At 50.4% G+C, this 17,137-nt stretch overlaps 6 protein-coding genes across 6 annotated transcripts; 2 read left to right on the top strand and 4 right to left on the bottom strand.

Annotated features, from left to right (window-relative positions):
* Positions 1-1,085: 1,085 nt before the first annotated feature.
* J3458_005811 (uncharacterized protein) lies at positions 1,086-3,772 on the bottom strand. Its single transcript, XM_007815198.2, has 2 exons — positions 3,392-3,772; positions 1,086-3,331 (listed from the first exon to the last, which is right to left on the bottom strand). Exons 1-2 carry the CDS (start codon positions 3,480-3,482, stop codon positions 1,263-1,265), a joined length of 2,160 nt encoding a protein of 719 aa, XP_007813389.2. The 5' UTR covers positions 3,483-3,772; the 3' UTR covers positions 1,086-1,262.
* A 1,107-nt stretch (positions 3,773-4,879) lies between these two features.
* J3458_005810 (uncharacterized protein) lies at positions 4,880-5,939 on the top strand (the record flags this gene model as incomplete). The annotated part of the gene is made up of 8 exons (XM_007815197.2): positions 4,880-4,928; positions 5,087-5,106; positions 5,167-5,201; positions 5,256-5,269; positions 5,327-5,341; positions 5,393-5,526; positions 5,596-5,731; positions 5,794-5,939. The coding sequence occupies 8 exons, from the start codon at positions 4,880-4,882 to the stop codon at positions 5,937-5,939; spliced, it is 549 nt and encodes a 182-aa protein (XP_007813388.2).
* Positions 5,940-7,541: 1,602 nt separating this feature from the next.
* J3458_005809 (uncharacterized protein) lies at positions 7,542-9,285 on the bottom strand (the record flags this gene model as incomplete). Its single annotated transcript, XM_007815196.1, has 4 exons — positions 7,542-7,878; positions 7,951-8,059; positions 8,122-8,398; positions 8,464-9,285. 4 exons carry the CDS (start codon positions 9,283-9,285, stop codon positions 7,542-7,544), a joined length of 1,545 nt encoding a protein of 514 aa, XP_007813387.1.
* A 764-nt stretch (positions 9,286-10,049) lies between these two features.
* On the bottom strand, positions 10,050-12,521 carry J3458_005808 (uncharacterized protein; the record flags this gene model as incomplete). The annotated part of the gene is made up of 3 exons (XM_066118999.1): positions 10,050-10,314; positions 10,390-12,264; positions 12,361-12,521. The coding sequence occupies 3 exons, from the start codon at positions 12,519-12,521 to the stop codon at positions 10,050-10,052; spliced, it is 2,301 nt and encodes a 766-aa protein (XP_065976521.1).
* A 1,294-nt stretch (positions 12,522-13,815) lies between these two features.
* On the bottom strand, positions 13,816-16,310 carry J3458_005807 (uncharacterized protein). The gene is made up of 2 exons (XM_066118998.1): positions 15,720-16,310; positions 13,816-15,651 (listed from the first exon to the last, which is right to left on the bottom strand). Exon 2 carries the CDS (start codon positions 15,191-15,193, stop codon positions 14,471-14,473), a length of 723 nt encoding a protein of 240 aa, XP_065976519.1. The 5' UTR covers positions 15,194-15,651; positions 15,720-16,310; the 3' UTR covers positions 13,816-14,470.
* On the top strand, positions 15,755-16,093 carry J3458_005806 (uncharacterized protein; the record flags this gene model as incomplete). Its single annotated transcript, XM_066118997.1, has 1 exon — positions 15,755-16,093. One exon carries the CDS (start codon positions 15,755-15,757, stop codon positions 16,091-16,093), a length of 339 nt encoding a protein of 112 aa, XP_065976520.1.
* Positions 16,311-17,137: the final 827 nt, after the last annotated feature.

Below are 17,137 nucleotides of genomic sequence, written 5' to 3'. Positions count from 1 at the left end.
CAGGTGTAATAGTAGCGCACTTGACACCGACAGAGTACTTCTTAATAGCCTCGGCAGCGTCAATGGTGACCTGGTCGTTGGTCTTATCGCGATACTCGAGACCCAGATCGTAGTACTTCAGATCGATATCAAGGTAAGGATAGATGAACTTGTCCTTGATAGTCTGCCAGATAATACGAGTCATCTCATCACCGTCGAGTTCCACGACCGGATTCTTAACCTTGATCTTCCGTGCGGCAGCCATGTTGCGTGCTGAGACTGAAAAGGTGCGGACGGCGCCGAAAGAAGGTGCAAATCGGGATGAGGAAGCGCGAACAGAGGCAATGGGCACACGGCGAAGGGGAAGGGGGGAAGAGAGGAGTCTAGCTGCGGAGTTCATGGTGAAGAGGGGGAAGGAGACGGTCCATGTAGAAGGGGAAAAACCAAGGACGACTGAGTTAATCCAAGCGCGGTATTGCGACAGGCTAGACTGCGCAGCGCGGGGCTTTCGTCGGTTCGGGATCAAATTCGCAGGTTTCGTGAGGGTACCTAGGCTGTCTCGGTTCGGAGTTGGTGAGTGTGGGGCTTCCCCGAAGAGAAGTTTTTATGCCCAGGCATGCGGAACGAGCAGTCAGGCGGGAGGTCACTGGTGGCTAAACTTACACGGGCTAGATTATAAATGCGAAAGAGCAAGGCTCATCAGCTCACAAGTGACATAATGAAGAGACAGCGTTTGGAGGCGCCCAAGTATTATTTTCTTTTCCACTTTAGTCGTCAACTTCTCAGCTAAAGGAGAGTTTTCTCGTGCTCCATCGCTCGGCGTACTTGCGCTCACTGAATGCTGCCACCCACGTCCATTGCAAGCATTTGAGATCGCGCACCAGTTGACGAGGAGATTTTTCAATGTCAATATAGCCCTGCTTCCGCACGGCCGACTTCGTGATGTCAATGTCAACACATGGCATCATCAGATGTCCACTTACGCAAACATTTTGCCAGGCATCATTTAAGTGAAGAGCATACTTAGTCTTGTCATGAGGGCACTGTCACACCAGAGATATCGGCACTTCATCTGTCCAAACACATCTTCGCAGCTATACGTAGAAGGCGTAGCCAAGCTATCATGAGTGACATATCGTAGCATCGATTATTTCCCATTACACGCAATACCTAGATACAGAGAACGCCTGCTCACAGGTCAGGTCCTATCCATGCCCTATGCTATGTGCCTCTATTTTTTATTCCAAGAGGGGAACCTAGAACGCTCCATTCATCATCATGTATCATTCATCCTTGAACATCCATCTGCCGCCGGGTCGTCTGGCTTCCCGGTATCGCTCTGCAACTGCTCGCCTTGTTCTTTTCACAGCTTCCTCTCTATCCGCTTCCAGTTGCTGCGTATCTGGAAAGTCTGCATCCCAGAAGCCTGGGGGCGACTGCATGCGAGAGAATCTATGTCTATGTTTGCCATATTTATGTGCCAATTCGTGCGTCTTGGCCTCGATCCAGACTTCCATTCGTTCGTCCTTATCCATCGATGCGAGGCGGTATGAAAAGTCCCCTAGATAGTCTTCCAGGAGCTTCTGCTCCTCTTGTCGCTGAGCGGCCGTTAAAGGCGGGTTGGGCCGTTGTGAAATGGCAATGGCCCTGAACTCTTTTCCGCAGCAATGCATGTCCGTACATCCTGGTAAACATGTCCTGTCGCCCTTATCTCTTACTACCTCGCTGAAGGCGAAGTCGTGGCCTTCATTGGCACGTGGATTGACCTTGAAATCTTCCAAGCCAAGTTTCGAGAGCGGCCTGTGCCTTAACGGCCTCGAATCCGGACGATTTATAGTCTGCCATGGTGAGGCAAAACCGCCACCTCGCGTCTTTGCCTCAGAAACACTTTTCAGGGTCAAGGATCGTTCACCTGGTGTTGATTTACTGGATATATGTCCGTCCCTGTCAAATGGAAGCTGTCGTCGTCCTGGGATGCCCAGATCCGTGTGGCGAGCTGTGGTCCTTGACTCGGTTCTTTTGGGTAGCCTGGAAATGATATTCTCATCTTCCGACTGTGCAAGGGGGTCATTGAGCAAAGCGTCCAGTCGACTCTTAGTAGAAGATACGCTCGGTGATTTAACTTGATCAGTAGGCGCTTGGGCATTATACGCAGCACCATCTTCAGCTAGGCTCTCTATGCTGTCATCTAGCTGGAACCAATGGCTTTTTTGCTGAATTTTGACCGATGCCGGTCGAATTATCCGCGCATTGACACTTAAGGGCATCAGAGCTGATGTTTGGCGAGGAGCAATGGCGGATTGCGCCCCCTGTTGGGCTCCGGCATGGGGTGGTGTAAGAGTAGTAAGTTTAGAGCGGGGGATGATTTCGGACTGTGGTCCGGCTTGCTCTAGCAATTGGCGCTTCCTGGGCGTTTGGATTTTCTTGACAATGTCCCCCAAGTCAATGCTTTCTTGCGTGTGGAATTGTACTGGCGAGACTAACATTACTGGGCTTGAACTACCAGCCATTTCAGGTTTGATTTTGGGCACGACAGTTGTTCCAGCGTGTTCTTCGTTGCGTTTGCGCTTCCTAACTTCTCGCTCGGAAACAATTTCTGGAACGTCAGAAGACTGCTCTTCCTTTATGACCACCATCTCACCATTGGAAGGTGATGGAATCACTGGTAGAGGTTGTGAAATTTCGTCCGAGGCTTCCCCTTGGGTCGTTTCGGAATTTGCATTGCATCCTTGAAGGGCTCCGCCGGGCGGTTTCGACGTTGAAGCCAGCTCTGGAAGTTGAGGTTCGTCTTCTTCAGGCTCTCTTTCAGACATAAAGCTGGTCGAAGGGTTGAGAACTGGTTCATCGGCTTCTAACGCGGTTGATGTGGGCACTTCCATTTGCTGGGCTTTCTGATCCAAAATCTGAATACCATATTGGTTTTCGGCGGCCTCTATTTTTTCCCTGAGATATTTTGAGTGATGAATCCAACGATTCCTTTCATCTTTTCTCCGCTGCAAAGCATCTTTGGCTGTTTTGAAGTTGGCGGACAATGCATGGTATCTCCTTAAGACTCTGGAGCAGTCTCGACATGGCGGGGTACCACTGGTCGTACGTGATGTATCTTTTAGGACAATTGGGTCATTGGTAGAGAGATGGGTAGATTCCGGCGCTTGGTCTGGTAATGTTGAAGTCAAGCAGGTGGTGGTTGAACGTGATGCTATGCCTGACGGCTGTAACGTGGCAAGTTGCCTTCTCAGCTCTTCATTTTCAGCCTCCAACCTCGAAACGATGTCTGGCTTTTCGGCACATCCCTCCTCTGCAGCTCTGAATCCCTCGGTTTGACTTTTCGCTACATTTCGTGATTGCACCTCTAAACAGGATTAGAATCTAATAGTCTCGATGGACACATGTCCGCGTTCGCGTCGCTTACCAGCAGCCAAATCCCTCCCAATTTGGTCGCACACATTTGATAAAGCTTCAAAAAGCGCTGGGCGGCCTTTTTCAAACCAGGTAGCCGCCATAAAGATGGCTTGATGGCATCGCTAGCCTGCGGCGAATAAAAAGTTTGGCCGCAGGACTGTTCCCGTCAGAACGCGTCTGGTAGTTACGCCAGGTACTCCGTACACACGCTACTCAATACTGACTCACGTGACGAGACAACGAAGGCCTAATTCACGTCAACGACGAATTGAAACATGAGGCGATTTGGCTAAAATCATCGAGTGCATTGAGCAGAACGAAGGGCGGATCCAATGTGCCAATTGCGCTCGGCCCGTCGTGGTTGATGCGGCGAATTGGCTGTGCCGGCAAGTTGAAGGCAGTTGAAGGAATAACCAAGGTTGACGCGGGTGCGCATTCGGGCTGCCGCAAGGGTGTTACGGATGGTCCAGTCCATAGATCGAGTGGAGACGGGGCCCAGGAACCACTACAGATGTGGCCTGGGCTGGCAAGGACCCTCAGGTACTACCACCACATGCCCTCATGACATCTGGAATTTGGGGCTCGACAGGTGCCACCCAGTGTTTGCCGTTGTTGCCAGTTGACATGGAGTATTGAAGGGCCAAGGGCATGACTTCCATCTCAAGTTTAGTTCTATTGAATTAATACTTAAGTACCTTACCTAGGCTCTACCTAGCATCCATCTTGATTTCAACCCAGAAGTGGAACTTCATATTTCTTCCTCAAGATCACGGCGCTCTCATCCCCCCTCAAATTTTGCAACGTCTTTGTCTGTCGCGTGATCCCGCGGACCGTCTCAGAACTGTCAGCAACTCAGGTGGCACATCTTGTCCCCAAGCCCCAAGCCGACAGTCCAAACCACCAGACAGCTTTCGCCCCGCTTTGGCTCGAGACGCCACTCAATCATCACGCAGCGCCGGCGTCTCTGTCCACTCTGGCTGGGCTCGCTTCTCGACGCCTCCCTCCGCCTCTAGTTGCCAGCTGTAGCCACCGACTCCCTGCACCCAACGCCCAGCTCCAAGCTGCCCGGAGTACTTCTGTACTCCGTTTGCTCTTTTCTCTGGCACGGTAAAAAAATCGAGCCCCGCTGAACCACCACCGTTAACGCCAAAAACTTTTCCTATTTTCGTCCTCACCACTTCAAAATTGCCCTCTGCATATCGATATATCGCCGATCAATTGACGAGTCTTCGCCAATTGCACACCCTTTTGCCCTCCATCGGTATGTCTGCGTTTATGCAAATTTCTTACGCCGTTGAGCCAGTCGTTAGGTCACTAGTGGCAGGATACAACGGTTTCGCCACGAGGGTATCTCTGTCATGCCGCCTTGGCACCACAGTTTGGCCATTTTGATTTGGGACTTTTTTGCAATATCCGCCAGCAAGAAGGCGATCGCTGACGCTGTAGTGCCAGTTGATAAATCGGAAAGTCCCGACCAGTTCATCTTCCTTCAGAAAAGATGGATTACTCCTCCAATACCGGCGCTACTCGTGGAGCCTGCTACTCTTGTGAGTCTCAAATCTTGTTGAGCATCGCCAGGCTGCTCACTTTTGTCTGATGTGGACGACACCGCCATACTATGGTGCCTATTACCACTTCAAGAGATGTCGCAGCAATGATGGTAGAATTTTTTAGACGAACGTGGCTAACACTTTGAGGCAAACAGGTGGCAACCCTGGTCATCAGGTATGATCCCTCACCAACCCCAGATGTGCTAGATGATGGGAATTAACGTGATGTCGTCAGGCCCGCGACTGCCCTTCCAAAGGCCCTGCTAAGTGGTAAGCACGCTTGAAAAAATCTTGTAAAATGCGCCCGCTAATATTCAATGATAGCTACAACTGCGGAGGTATGCGTCCCATGATGATGTTATGATTGAGAGAGAAATAGTACTAACTTAATTTAGGCGAGGGTCACATGAGTAAGTGACTGCTGACATCTTGCCATCACCCCCAAGTACTGACTGTTATAGGCCGCGACTGCTCTGAGCCCATGAAGGAGAACAAGTCCTGCTACAAGTGTGGCCAACCTGGTCACATTTCTCGCGAATGTCCTCTTGGAGGTGCTGGCGGCGCTAGCGGTGCTCAGTCCACTGAGTGCTACAAGGTAAGCCTGACAAAGCTCTTCATTTATCACAAATACGTATGGTGAATAAATTTTAATTGATGAACTCAGTGCGGCGAGATCGGCCACATTGCCCGCAATTGCTCCAAGGCTGGCGGTTCTTATGGTGGTTCTTTCGGCGGCGGGTATGGCGGCGGTGGTGCTGGAAAGACCTGCTACTCTTGCGGTGGATATGGTCACATGTCCCGTAAGCAAAATGTTTACAAAAAAAAAAAAAGCCTTCGATCAGGCTACTAATGCGCTTTGCAGGAGAGTGCGTCAACGGCATGAAATGCTACAACTGCGGCGAGTCCGGCCATTACTCTCGTGACTGCCCTAAGGAATCGTCCGGCGGCGAGAAGATCTGCTACAAGTGCCAGCAGGCTGGACATGTCCAGTCCGCCTGTCCCAACTAAGGTGATCGAAGTATCGAAGCACCGTGGCCCAGAGGTCCTCTCAGCTCTTTGTGGATCAGAGAGGAAGTTGGCGTGGCAACTTCATGATACCCACGACGTATTTCGTGCTCTGTTTTTGATTTGACTCGTGCAAAGGTTTTATACGCCCCCAAAAAATCATTTCTTTTGTCTTCCTGGGTTCATTTGTTTGTCACGGAAATATGGCAATGCAGGCAAACATGAAAAGTGTTTTCCTCCTCGCATCATATGATATCCACGAAACGATTCTAGTCGGGCCGGGTCTTGTTCGACCTTCAGTGTTGCCCTTGAGGGAAGATGAGAAAGGACCATACATGCATATATGGACTTGGTATTTCGGACGATGACTTGACGGGAAATATCGACATTGGAGGTCTGAAGGTTGGAATTTCTCTCTTCTCCCAGCTTATCTGCCATACAAGAGCTGGTCTTACCTCGCAAGATGCCCAGGCAGGTTATGCTATTGACGGAACGATGAGTATCAGACTTGGAGAAGGATTAGTGAAGTAGCTCAGCTTTGAAGGGTCTTGAAGTGGGCTGACATTCATCTCTTTGACAGACGAGAGAGTGGGAGAGAAGGCAGATCGGAAGGTTGACGAGTTGATAGTGAGAATAAGATGGCCTGTGTTGATCAAACCTGATATGTTGGGCGGAGGATGCACAAAGCAGCTCTCTGCAGTAAGTTCGCACAAAAGCCACTCGCATAAGCGTGACATGTATAACATGCTCCATGCGAATGAGCCCTATTACAAAACCAGTCCACGCACTTCTTACATTGCAGCATGTCAGCCAGACCTCTGCAAGTGGAGTTCCATCTTTGCGCGCAGCAAGATAATTTGCGTAGACCCCGCCATTCAGGGGTATTTACAGCATAATCACTTGGTAGCCAGTGAAAACGAGTAAATCAATACTTGACGAAATACAAAACAACCCCTAAATACCTAGGTACCTAGGTACCCTAGGTGTGATAAAGCAGGGAAGCTTAGAGCTAATAGGAGGTGATTATCTAAGGAGAACGTGTAAAGAGTAGCTTAAATTTAAAAATATCTTTAAAGATACGTTATTATGATCAGAGTAATTACTATCTTATTTATATATTAATAATTTCTATTAAAAAACAAAAACAATTATTATTATTAGCATAAAAGCCTCGGTTTTCATCCCTGTTAACTTCCTTGTCAGGTCACTTATAGCTTAACTCACAATAGTTGGATTGTACTAGCATCACTTCTTTTCCACTTTTTGTTGTCAGTCATTACAATTGAGGAAGTACGGAGTACTCCGTAGCAACAAGCGAACTTGCATCCGCGTTCCAGCAGGCCCACTAGTCGTGCCGCGTCCCACTTTTAGGTGGTGGAAGCAGCAGGCACAATGTGGGGCGCGGCACAAGTGGGATATTCTTTGGCTGCAAGGCGAGTAAGCTATCCCCTGTCTGGTAATTAGCGGGCCTACTACAAAATTTCCGCACGGGCCACAGTCTCGCCAAACCAATTTCCTCTTTGAGTAAGTAGATAACGTATCGAATCTATTGATCTATTGATACAACTGATAGAACATCGCCAAACTATCCAAAACTCATTTAATTTACAACATAGCCTTGGGAAAGTTCTTCATGGCCTGTCTAACACCCAAATCGGCTAAAATCTCCTCCGCTCCTCCGAGAATCGAGTCGAATTTATAGGTTCTATGGAACATTTCGATATGTTTGCCCATGCCAGTCTGTGTCAGTCCACGGCCTCCCCAGATCTGGACGGCTTCGTCGGCGATTTCGTGTGCGGCGCGGGTGGTGCTCATTTTGAGGAGACCGATTGGTCCGGCAAGGTGTTGGGCCTGCTGCTTGTAAGGCATGTGGCACATTTGGTAAGTGATTGTCTCGAGCCATGAGTGGTTGGCTTCGACGAGAGCAATCATCTTGGCGAGCCTGATGGGGTTGAGGTTGGTTAGATGCGGAGGATACGAATGGGTGGGAATGCTCTTGGGGACGGGGTCTTACTTATTACGGATGACGGGTTGGTCAATGAGACGCTTGCCAAAGACAAGACGCTGGTTGGCCCACTTGAGGGATTCTTCGACAATCATGCGAGAGTTTCGGATGGAACCGCCTTTGCGAAACAGTGAGTATCAGTGATTCCATCAGTAAATTAAACAAAAGGTTTCGACTTACAAACCATGGTCCATCTTTCGTGGTTGAAGTTGCTGAGAATGACATGGATACCCTTGTTTTCTTCGCCCAGGAGGTTCTCTACGGGGACTTTGACGTTGTCAAAGGTTACGTAACTAGTCCCGGCGGTGGGAGAGTATGACGTCTTGATGGGCTTGGTCTCAACACCTTCGCCTCTCTCAATTAGAACAACGCTGAGCCCTTTGTCTGTGCGAACCCCGGTGATAAAGTAGTCACAGAAGGTACCGTTGGTGATCCATTTCTTTGTACCATTGACAATCTGGATATTATGTTAGGCGCCTCGGAACATGAGATATTTTACTACGGAGAATGCATAAAACTTACGTAGTGCTTGCCATCAGGGGTCTTCTGAGCAGTCGTTCTGATACTGGCGACATCGGAACCAGCAAAGGCTTCCGTAATAGCTAGGCAGAGCTTTTTCTTGCCACTGAAGACCTGGTCGGCAATATTCTTCTTCCAGGCCTCGTTATTGCCGAAATTGAGCACGGCAGTCAGCCCAATAGTCATGCCTGCCATGTTGCCGTCCTGGAAACCACGGGTCATGGTTCTGGCGAACTCCTGGGAAACAATCAGGTCATGGAAGTAATCAAATTCCTCTCCCTTGACAGCCCCATCCATCAGGTTGACGCCGTGAAGATGCTTCCCGGGGCCAAGTCTCATGTGGAGAATTCCCTTCTTGCTCATTAGGTCAATCATCTCCTGGCTGATAGCTCGCCCTGTGGTCTCACACTCCTGAGCCTCTGGGGTCAGATACTTGTCCGTAAATTCACGCAAGGCCTTCTGCAGACGACGGTGAGAGTCGTTGTAGTATGGGTTCTTGAAATGCTGGACCAACCACAGGGGTTCAGCATAGGGAACCGGGCTGAGATCTCCGGGTCTGGGAACGATAACCTGCGGCTTCTCGTCCTTGATCGTTCCAATAGCAAGATCGGCGTACTTGGTAAGGACTTCTTGCCGGTGGAGGTTGTAGAAGGCGGTCGTGGCATCTTGTCCAGCCACCTGGTGCAGGACACTCTCGCCTCCAGGGTGGGCAACAACGAACTCGGACAGATCATAAACAATACTGTCAATGATACACCAAAGTGAGTCCTCCGTGGTGTGCTCCCGCACCTCAGCGCGGGTGAATGTCTTGGCCGGCGGCGTCATAGTGAATATTAGAAGTTGAAAATAGTCTGTTGGTTTTGTGTTATTGCAGTTGTCATGAAGGGGTGGCTGCAGTCTCTAGAGGTTTTCAGGCACTCTCCACTTCGGCACGAGATAACGGGACCTGATGAGTGATCAGCTAACGATAGGAGGAGTATCCGAAGTTGGAGAAGAATTAAAAAGGTGCTCGAGGCGGCACGCTTAAGCTCATCAGCCGGCAGGCAGCTCTATTACCTCGGTCTTTAGTGGGGACGTGATGTCCGTACTGCTGAGGATTGGAGCGACCCTGATTGGCTGTGCGAATGGACCCCGGAAGAGGAAAATTGTGGAGGCGGCAGCACCTCCCGCGCACCTAACCGCCTCAGTTTGCTTGTAGTTGGGCGGCCACATCAGCCGTGCCGTTTCACGTGCTGATGGCTCCTTGCTATACCAGATGACGCAGAACGGATTGAAGGGCGACAACCGCCAATATATCTATGTTTCCTGCATACTGAGACCTCCAAAAAATCTCGAGCATCATTGGTTCTTGGATGTATTTGATTGGCATCAAACAACGCTGCTGCTTTGGCGGCGCAAGCATATAGGGTATGAGGCTTCATTTCGGACCCGACAAAGGGATATAAAAGTACAATAAGTGTGCTGTAGCCGAACTCTTCATCAAAATGGCCAGTGGTCTTCGTACACCTGTCCAAATCTCAGGTATGTGTTCATTCCGTGTGCAGCATTTCGTCCTTCGTCAACTCTGGCAAATGCTAACTCCACGCCATTCAATACCCCAACCAGTCTGAGTCAGGATCGGGCGCCGCCCCATCTCTTGATTGGTCGCTTCCCATGTTCAGCAGTCCCTGTACATGATAGATTTCGGCTTGGCCTTTCTGGCTTGTGAAGTCCAGGCTAGGGGTTTTCGGATAGTTGAAGAAATCGAAGACATCGATATTATCGAGCTCACTTAGCGCAACGGAATGGGATGATGTCTTGTCCAGCCCCGTTCGGCGTGTGCTGGATGTCAGGTTCACCAAGTCATGGGCGCTCCTATTGCAATTTCACATTAGTACTGAACGTACGTAGACGGGCGATCATCTGAAAGGTTATAAAACAAACACTGACTTTCTCATAGCGCCAAAGCTTGCCTCTCCTTGTCGTTCTCTTTGCACAACCCTTGCGAGGATCCTGGCGTAATTATTTGCAACTTCCCAATACTGGCCAACATATCCAAGAATGTCGATGAAGAAGTCAATCTTGGGATCCACGGAACAACCAACCGTGGCGGCATGAACAATGAGTAGCCTAGCAGCAATCCAGAGAGAAAAGGCAAAAGGGGGACCAACAAGATCCAGACCGTTGGCCTCAAAAACGTCTTGCGTGATATCCCTCAAGCTCTGAACTGCTGATAGACATCTCTGCATAGCATAATGCGACGGCACAAATATATGGGATCGAACGGTTGGATATGCAGCAGACGAGTGCAGGCGTACCACGGCGGTGACATACGCACTATGCAACATAAACCAATTAGCTACCCGACTGGCTGGGTCCGAGTGGCATAAAGCTGAGATTCTGCTATATTCGCTGGGTAAACTTTGGAGCCAGTTGTCCAGGGCTGAATCCAGAGATCGATAGGCGTTGCGCCACGCGGTTATTTCAGCTGACGAGGTAACATCCACTGGCCTTTTCAAGAAGTCGTGGACCCTGCTAATAATCCTGAGGACCTCGCAGTGATAAGAAAAACTACCCAGATTCTCTGGCTTATTGACAATGTATCCCGTCCATCCCTGTTGGTCGGTGTTCGTACTTAACGCGCCTGTTTCCACAGGCACATTTCTGGAAAATAAGTCATAGGAGCAAGGAAGAACACGTCTCATCTTGTAGTCTTCTAGCATGAAATCAAACGTTGTTGTGGCAATTGTCGCATATCGATCGAGAAGATATACCACCCAGCAGAGTCGCCTGCGACTCTCATCCTCTATCCAAGAGTCTGGCTGGGGTACGACAACCCTCCGAATTGACCCAGTACTCGGTATATCTCCTGCATTTGCACAAAGATAAATGCTGTTTTCTTCACAGAGATCCAGTTGTCGAACATTCTGCACCAGAATAGACAATATATTCCACCCTCGTGGGCCGTTTGATGTTCCCAGTTCGTCCAAAGCCAGGATGACCAAAGCTCGCTGAGCTTCTATGCTGACATTTTCCATGGCGTAAATCATCACTTTATGTTTTGACACGGCGTGATAGTGAGATCGCATTGCTGAGGAAAGTCGGGCATCCTTCAGAAAGCGCAGAGTCGTTGCTACAATTGCATGAAGCAATATTCTGTCGACTTCGCTCAAAGAAGTTGACCCAAAAAATGTACCAAAAGTCGTCTTGCGGTCAAGAATTGGACACCAGGTATTACAATTTTTGAAGTAGAGGTCAACGAGGGTATAGATTATGTCCTGAGGGGGGAAATCCGTTCCTCCAGACAATGACGTTGATCCGGAACGTACACTGTTCAGCCGAGATGGAGGCGTGAATGATTCGGCACCTCCAGATAGCAGAGGTTGACCAGGAGCAGACGTTACTGACGGAGCACTTTGTTGGGCGTTCTCTGAGCCATCGCCGCCCTGCCACGAAGGGCTTGCAAAAGCAAGGGGTCTGGGCTGCTGGATTGGTGTTCCTCTGGAGATTCCAGGCGGTCTGGGGCCGGCAACATCCTGAGCGAACCCGTCAATTTGAACGGAAGCATGGTTGCTCACGGTGGGTGGTAAGATTTGCAATTGTCCTCCATGATCATTCGCGATGTGGTCTTCAACTCGTCGCCACAAAGTCTGAAGAAGAGCGTCCACTCTGTTCACTTTGGTCTCCAGTTCAAGAGTGAAGCCGATGCGGCTCCCTGGCTTCTGTCTCTCCAGGTAGACACATGTCCGATTGTGCCGTGCACACCAGGAACATGCAGGCTCTGCCCTGTCGCATTTCACTTTCCGTGCCTTGCATAACTCACACCTGATGTCGCTCTATGGTCAATCCTGTACACGAAAACAAGATGGAGACAAAATAAAAACAGGGGAAAAGGAGAGATGAGGGTGATATACTACGTACGAAGTCTTCTGATACTTCTCTCTCTTCCTCTTCTTCCCAGACGAGGCGGGTCCGTTCGGGTGATTTGTATCCTCACCACTTGACCCGCCGTCTTCGTGACTGAATACCGAGTTGGACTCATCCTCGGCCGTAGACACCGGGGCTGCGTTCGTGTCTGCCATTGCAACCCATGACCCAGAACACTCCACAATTGATTCTGGGTTGTGAGAGCAAGGACAACAAAAGATACGGGCCTTCCCTTGTCCGCGAAGCCCCGAGCAGCTTATTTTCTCATGGGCAGTGTTTAGTATTGAACCCTCCGCGGGCGATATGAATAAGAACTGGGACTCGGGAAGTAAGATAAGGGTTCTCAGCGAAAGGCGGACCAAATAGTGATGCTGGCAGACTGGTGAATGTGTGGTGCTGTCGGGCCGTATGGCGCTTGTAGCCCTTTGTAACCTCAGCTCGAATGCTGATGGGCTATCAAAAACAATTGATTGTGAGACCCGGTCCCCCGACGAAGGCTAACGGAAGGCTGTCCTTGTCTCGCTGACGTCTAGTTTTGTTCGGGGTCCTCGGCCGAGGCCAACCAAGAGTTCGAAACGACTGTCCCACTTTGGATGCGTCCCTTGAGAAGTCGAATAGGATAAAACGTTTGGGGGACCGCCACAACTTGAACGCAGACGCAATCCAGTTCAACTGCAGACGATACTTCGGCGTGCGGGGAAGCAGAACTCCATCAACAGACAGAGGGCACAAAAGCGTGGTGGCAAGAATGAGGCTTTTGCAACTGGAAAGACACTTGCTTCCGAAGGGACTTCTGCTCGTGCAGAGAAAAAGTGGCGTATGAACGTTGGTGGTGGTGCCGTGGCGACCCCACCGTGATGATCGACTGCTTTGCGCCGCCAACCCCCTTCGCCTCAGTCACACCAGAACAGCCTCTGGCAGAGGGACAACGATCTCGTTGGACCCTAGTTTCAAAGGGTTTGGCCAGGGAAGCCCGCTAGAACGTTTCCACGGAAGCTTTAGACGACGGTCCTTGTTCCCACCCGGAGTTGCCATATTGTTGAAGCCATCCGAATGCGCCTCGTTTTCCCAGGAGTTTCACGGGCTTCGCATTGGCTGCGCACCGGTATTAGCTTCAAGTGGGTATCAGGTCCTGCTTCGTCCTGTCAATTTCCCACGGGTACTGGTATTTTCTCGTCTTGGTCGAGTGTGGTCAATTGCGGCACCATTACTTGGCGATTTGAGGGGGTTGGTACTTGCCAAACTGGCATAAATCAGGATCTATGGCCGTCTTTCTAGTGGCGGAGATGATGCTTGCGCGACCGAGTCCGAAAGACACGCACAGCACCGGAACCCGATTTTGGCAAGGAGAATAGAGGTGATGGGCAATTTAAAAATGCAAGTAGGTGCAAGCAAACCCGACAGGGTATGTCAACAAATCGCAAACTTATGTGCTAAGGTATCGCCAGGACATAAAGTATACTGCCCACAACTGCAAAGCTCTATGGACTATGGGAAAACGAAATTGAAACAGCACGACACTGGGAAAGATTCGACGAGACCATTACGCAGGCATAGACACATTCTTATGCACATCACGAGCTTCGAAACTCGATAAAGCAAGCCACTGCGTCATCTCGTCATATATTCTGTATCATACAAGGGCCGTATCAGTTGTAGATGGTTGGCCTATCCTGTCAGGTAGTCAACTCGCCAGGTCTTACGACTACACTCGCGATATGGTGGCTGTCGTTGTCAAAGTAAGAACGTGCTATATACATGAAATCATGGAATACGTTTTCTGGGCGGAAGCGGTCTAAGTGGTGGACCAGCCCTTGCTCATCTGAACAGCCTTCTCCCAGCGCTCGAATCTCTTGTTAGCATCCGCGGCAGTGATTTGGGGTTTGAAAACAGTCCGTCCTTCGGTGTTGACGTCCTTGAGGTCGTCAAAGGACTCCCAAACACCAGCGGCAAAACCGGCGGCGATGGCGGCACCAAGGGCAGTTGTCTCGCGCATGGCAGGTCGATTGACGGGAATACCAATAATATCGGATTGAGTCTTGACGAGAAAAAAAAGAGATTCATGTTAGCCAGCATGTCTCGGCAGGTTGGACAAACAGAATGCTTATATGTGGGGTAAACTCACCTGCATGATGAGATCAGCATTGCACATGCCACCGTCCACGGCAAGTTCAGAAAGATTCTTGCCACTGTCCTTGGCCATAGCATCGAGGATAGCCTTGGTCTGGAAACAAGTAGCCTCAAGCGTGGCTCGGGCAATGTGACCACGCTGCGTGTAAGCGGTAATGCCGAAAATGGTACCTCTGGCATCGTCAATCCAATATGGAGCGAAGAGGCCGCTAAAGGCAGTGACGAAAGTGCAGCCGCCATTGTCCTCAACAGTCTCAGCTAAAGCGCTCAGCTTGGAGGATGACTCAATGAAGCCAAAGTTGTCAACCAGGAACTTGACACTAGACCCAGCCACCGCAATGCTGCCCTCCAGAGCGTACATGGTCTTACCCTCGCCAAAGTCGAATGCGACAGTGGAAAGAAGTCCATGGGTAGAGATGACAGGCTTTTCGCCAACGTTATACAGCAAAAAGCAGCCGGTACCGTACGTGTTCTTGGCCAGACCAGGCTTGAAGCCTTTTTGGCCAACCAAAGCAGCGGACTGATCACCTAGACATCCCATGATCTTGACACCCTTGAGGCTGGTGGTAGCAAGTGAGCCATAAGCTTCCGCATCAGCAGATCGGACAATCTTGGGCAGAGCAACCTTGTTACGGTCAATTCGGAACCAGTCAATAAGCTCAGAATCATAGTCCAGAGTATGGATGTTCATGAACATGGTTCGCGACGCATTGGATGGGTCGGATACATGGACATTACGAGCGATGCCACCGTTCAGCTTGTACGCCAGCCAAGAATCGACGGTGCCGAAGGCCAAGTTGCCCTTTTCGTACGCGTCTTTGACATCGGGGACGTTCTCAAGAAGCCACAGAAGTCTGCCGACAGATGAGTAGGTAGATAGAGGGAGCCCGCAGCGGCCAGTGAGCTCTCCGGCACCAATGCGGGTCTTGAGGCGGCGGACAATGTCAACGTTGCGTGTATCGGTCCAGACAATGCCGTTGTACAGAGCCTTTCCGGTGGTCTTGTCCCAGACTATGGTGGTCTCACGCTGATTGGTGATACCAATGGCCACGATCTGCTCACGAGAGTGTCCCTGAGTCTCAAACTTCTTCACAGCCCCGTCAATACACTGTTCAACAGAAGAGATGATCTCCTCAGGGGTCGTGCTCGTGCCAGCTGCAGTAAGCGTGGGGTTAGTCAATCGAAAGGGCAAATATGAAAAGGAGCGTCTCGGGCTTACTCACCCAGGGTTAGGATAGATCTGCTTGAACTCGAGCTGATGCAGCGCTACAACCTCGCCGTTCTTGTTGAAGATGAGGAATCGGGTGCTGGTGGTGCCTTGGTCAATGGCACCGATGAAAGTGGTAGAAGCGCTGGGAGACATGATTGTGGATGTGTCTTTGGATTTGCACAATGCTTGACGAATAATGGAAGAGAGCATTCAAAGGCCAAGAAAAAAGAAAGAAACAAATCTGGCAACACTTCAGAAGCCGGGCAAACCAGGCACAGGCTGAAACTCGCAAGCTTAATGCTACGGTTGAAGAGACAATGCGGGGAGCTTGACAGCGTCGGAATGAGACGTGGGGAAGTGGGATCTGGAGGGGTATCGAACAAATAAGCTGGGGCTACGAGATGAGACGAGGAAAAAAGAAGAAACAGAGGTTTTAAGGATGCGCAAGATGGAGGAGTAAATACTCTCGCGAAGGAGGCTCAACTACAGGGTTCTTTCACATGGAACTTATCCAGATTGTTTAGGCAAAAGCTCGTAGATTGCTGGGTCGGCTCGGAGTTGGACCTCGATTGGAGGGGAAACCCCCCCAAACCCATTGTGCTGAGTATGCGGAGACCCCTCACGCCAGTTGAACTTGGGAGCTGACATCACTTCTCTAGTTGCGAGATGGCTGAATGCACAAATGGCATCCCCCATCCTCATCCCCATCCCCGCCACAAGCCACCAAGTCTTCCCCATGTTTGAGAAACCAGCATGGTTTAACACGCCGCAGAAGAACAGCAACTACCCCAGTCCCAGTCACTTTACGACCAGCCTCATCACCGGCTGGGGCGGGTGTGGGAGAGAGGCAGGGACACGAGTACGTAGTGCCAATCCGACGCTCCATGTCACGAGGAGAGAAGAAATCCAGAATTGTGGAACATGTCACGATAGTCCGAACGATGATCTGGAGCATGGTTCTCAGGAACACGGCCAGCGTCTCCGTGTGAAGCCATCTGGCTCCTCGGTCAGTCAATAGCAGGTCCACAATGGAATTGGCCAGAGACCTGGCCCACCAGACACGTTTCGTTACTTGCCATGCGGCGATGCAGCATCCCGACGACCTGGACACTACTGGTCGGTCATCTTTGTGGGGATTCGTCGCGGGCACTTTGAGGCGTCCAACGATTTCGATTTTGGAGATTCGGTCTTTCAGACCCGAGTGCACCGGATGGACCCGCCAACGCCTGAAAGCTGGATCATTTATGGGCCATGACGGTAGACGGAAGGCTTCAGGGCTGTACCTGGGCTATTCAAAGCCATGGCGCGTGTCAGAGGCTTCTCTAGGGAGCGGGCCGCACGTCGTGGCCAGACAACAGCACATTGGCTATGTTTTCATGAGAGACTGAGACATGTTGGATGCTCACATGTGGTCTTTCTGCGTGACAAGAC

Source organism: Metarhizium acridum, assembly GCF_019434415.1.
Source record: "Metarhizium acridum strain ARSEF 324 chromosome Unknown scaffold_31, whole genome shotgun sequence".
In the NCBI taxonomy this organism is placed as follows: domain Eukaryota; kingdom Fungi; phylum Ascomycota; class Sordariomycetes; order Hypocreales; family Clavicipitaceae; genus Metarhizium; species Metarhizium acridum.
This window is presented reverse-complemented; position numbering and strand designations above follow the sequence as displayed.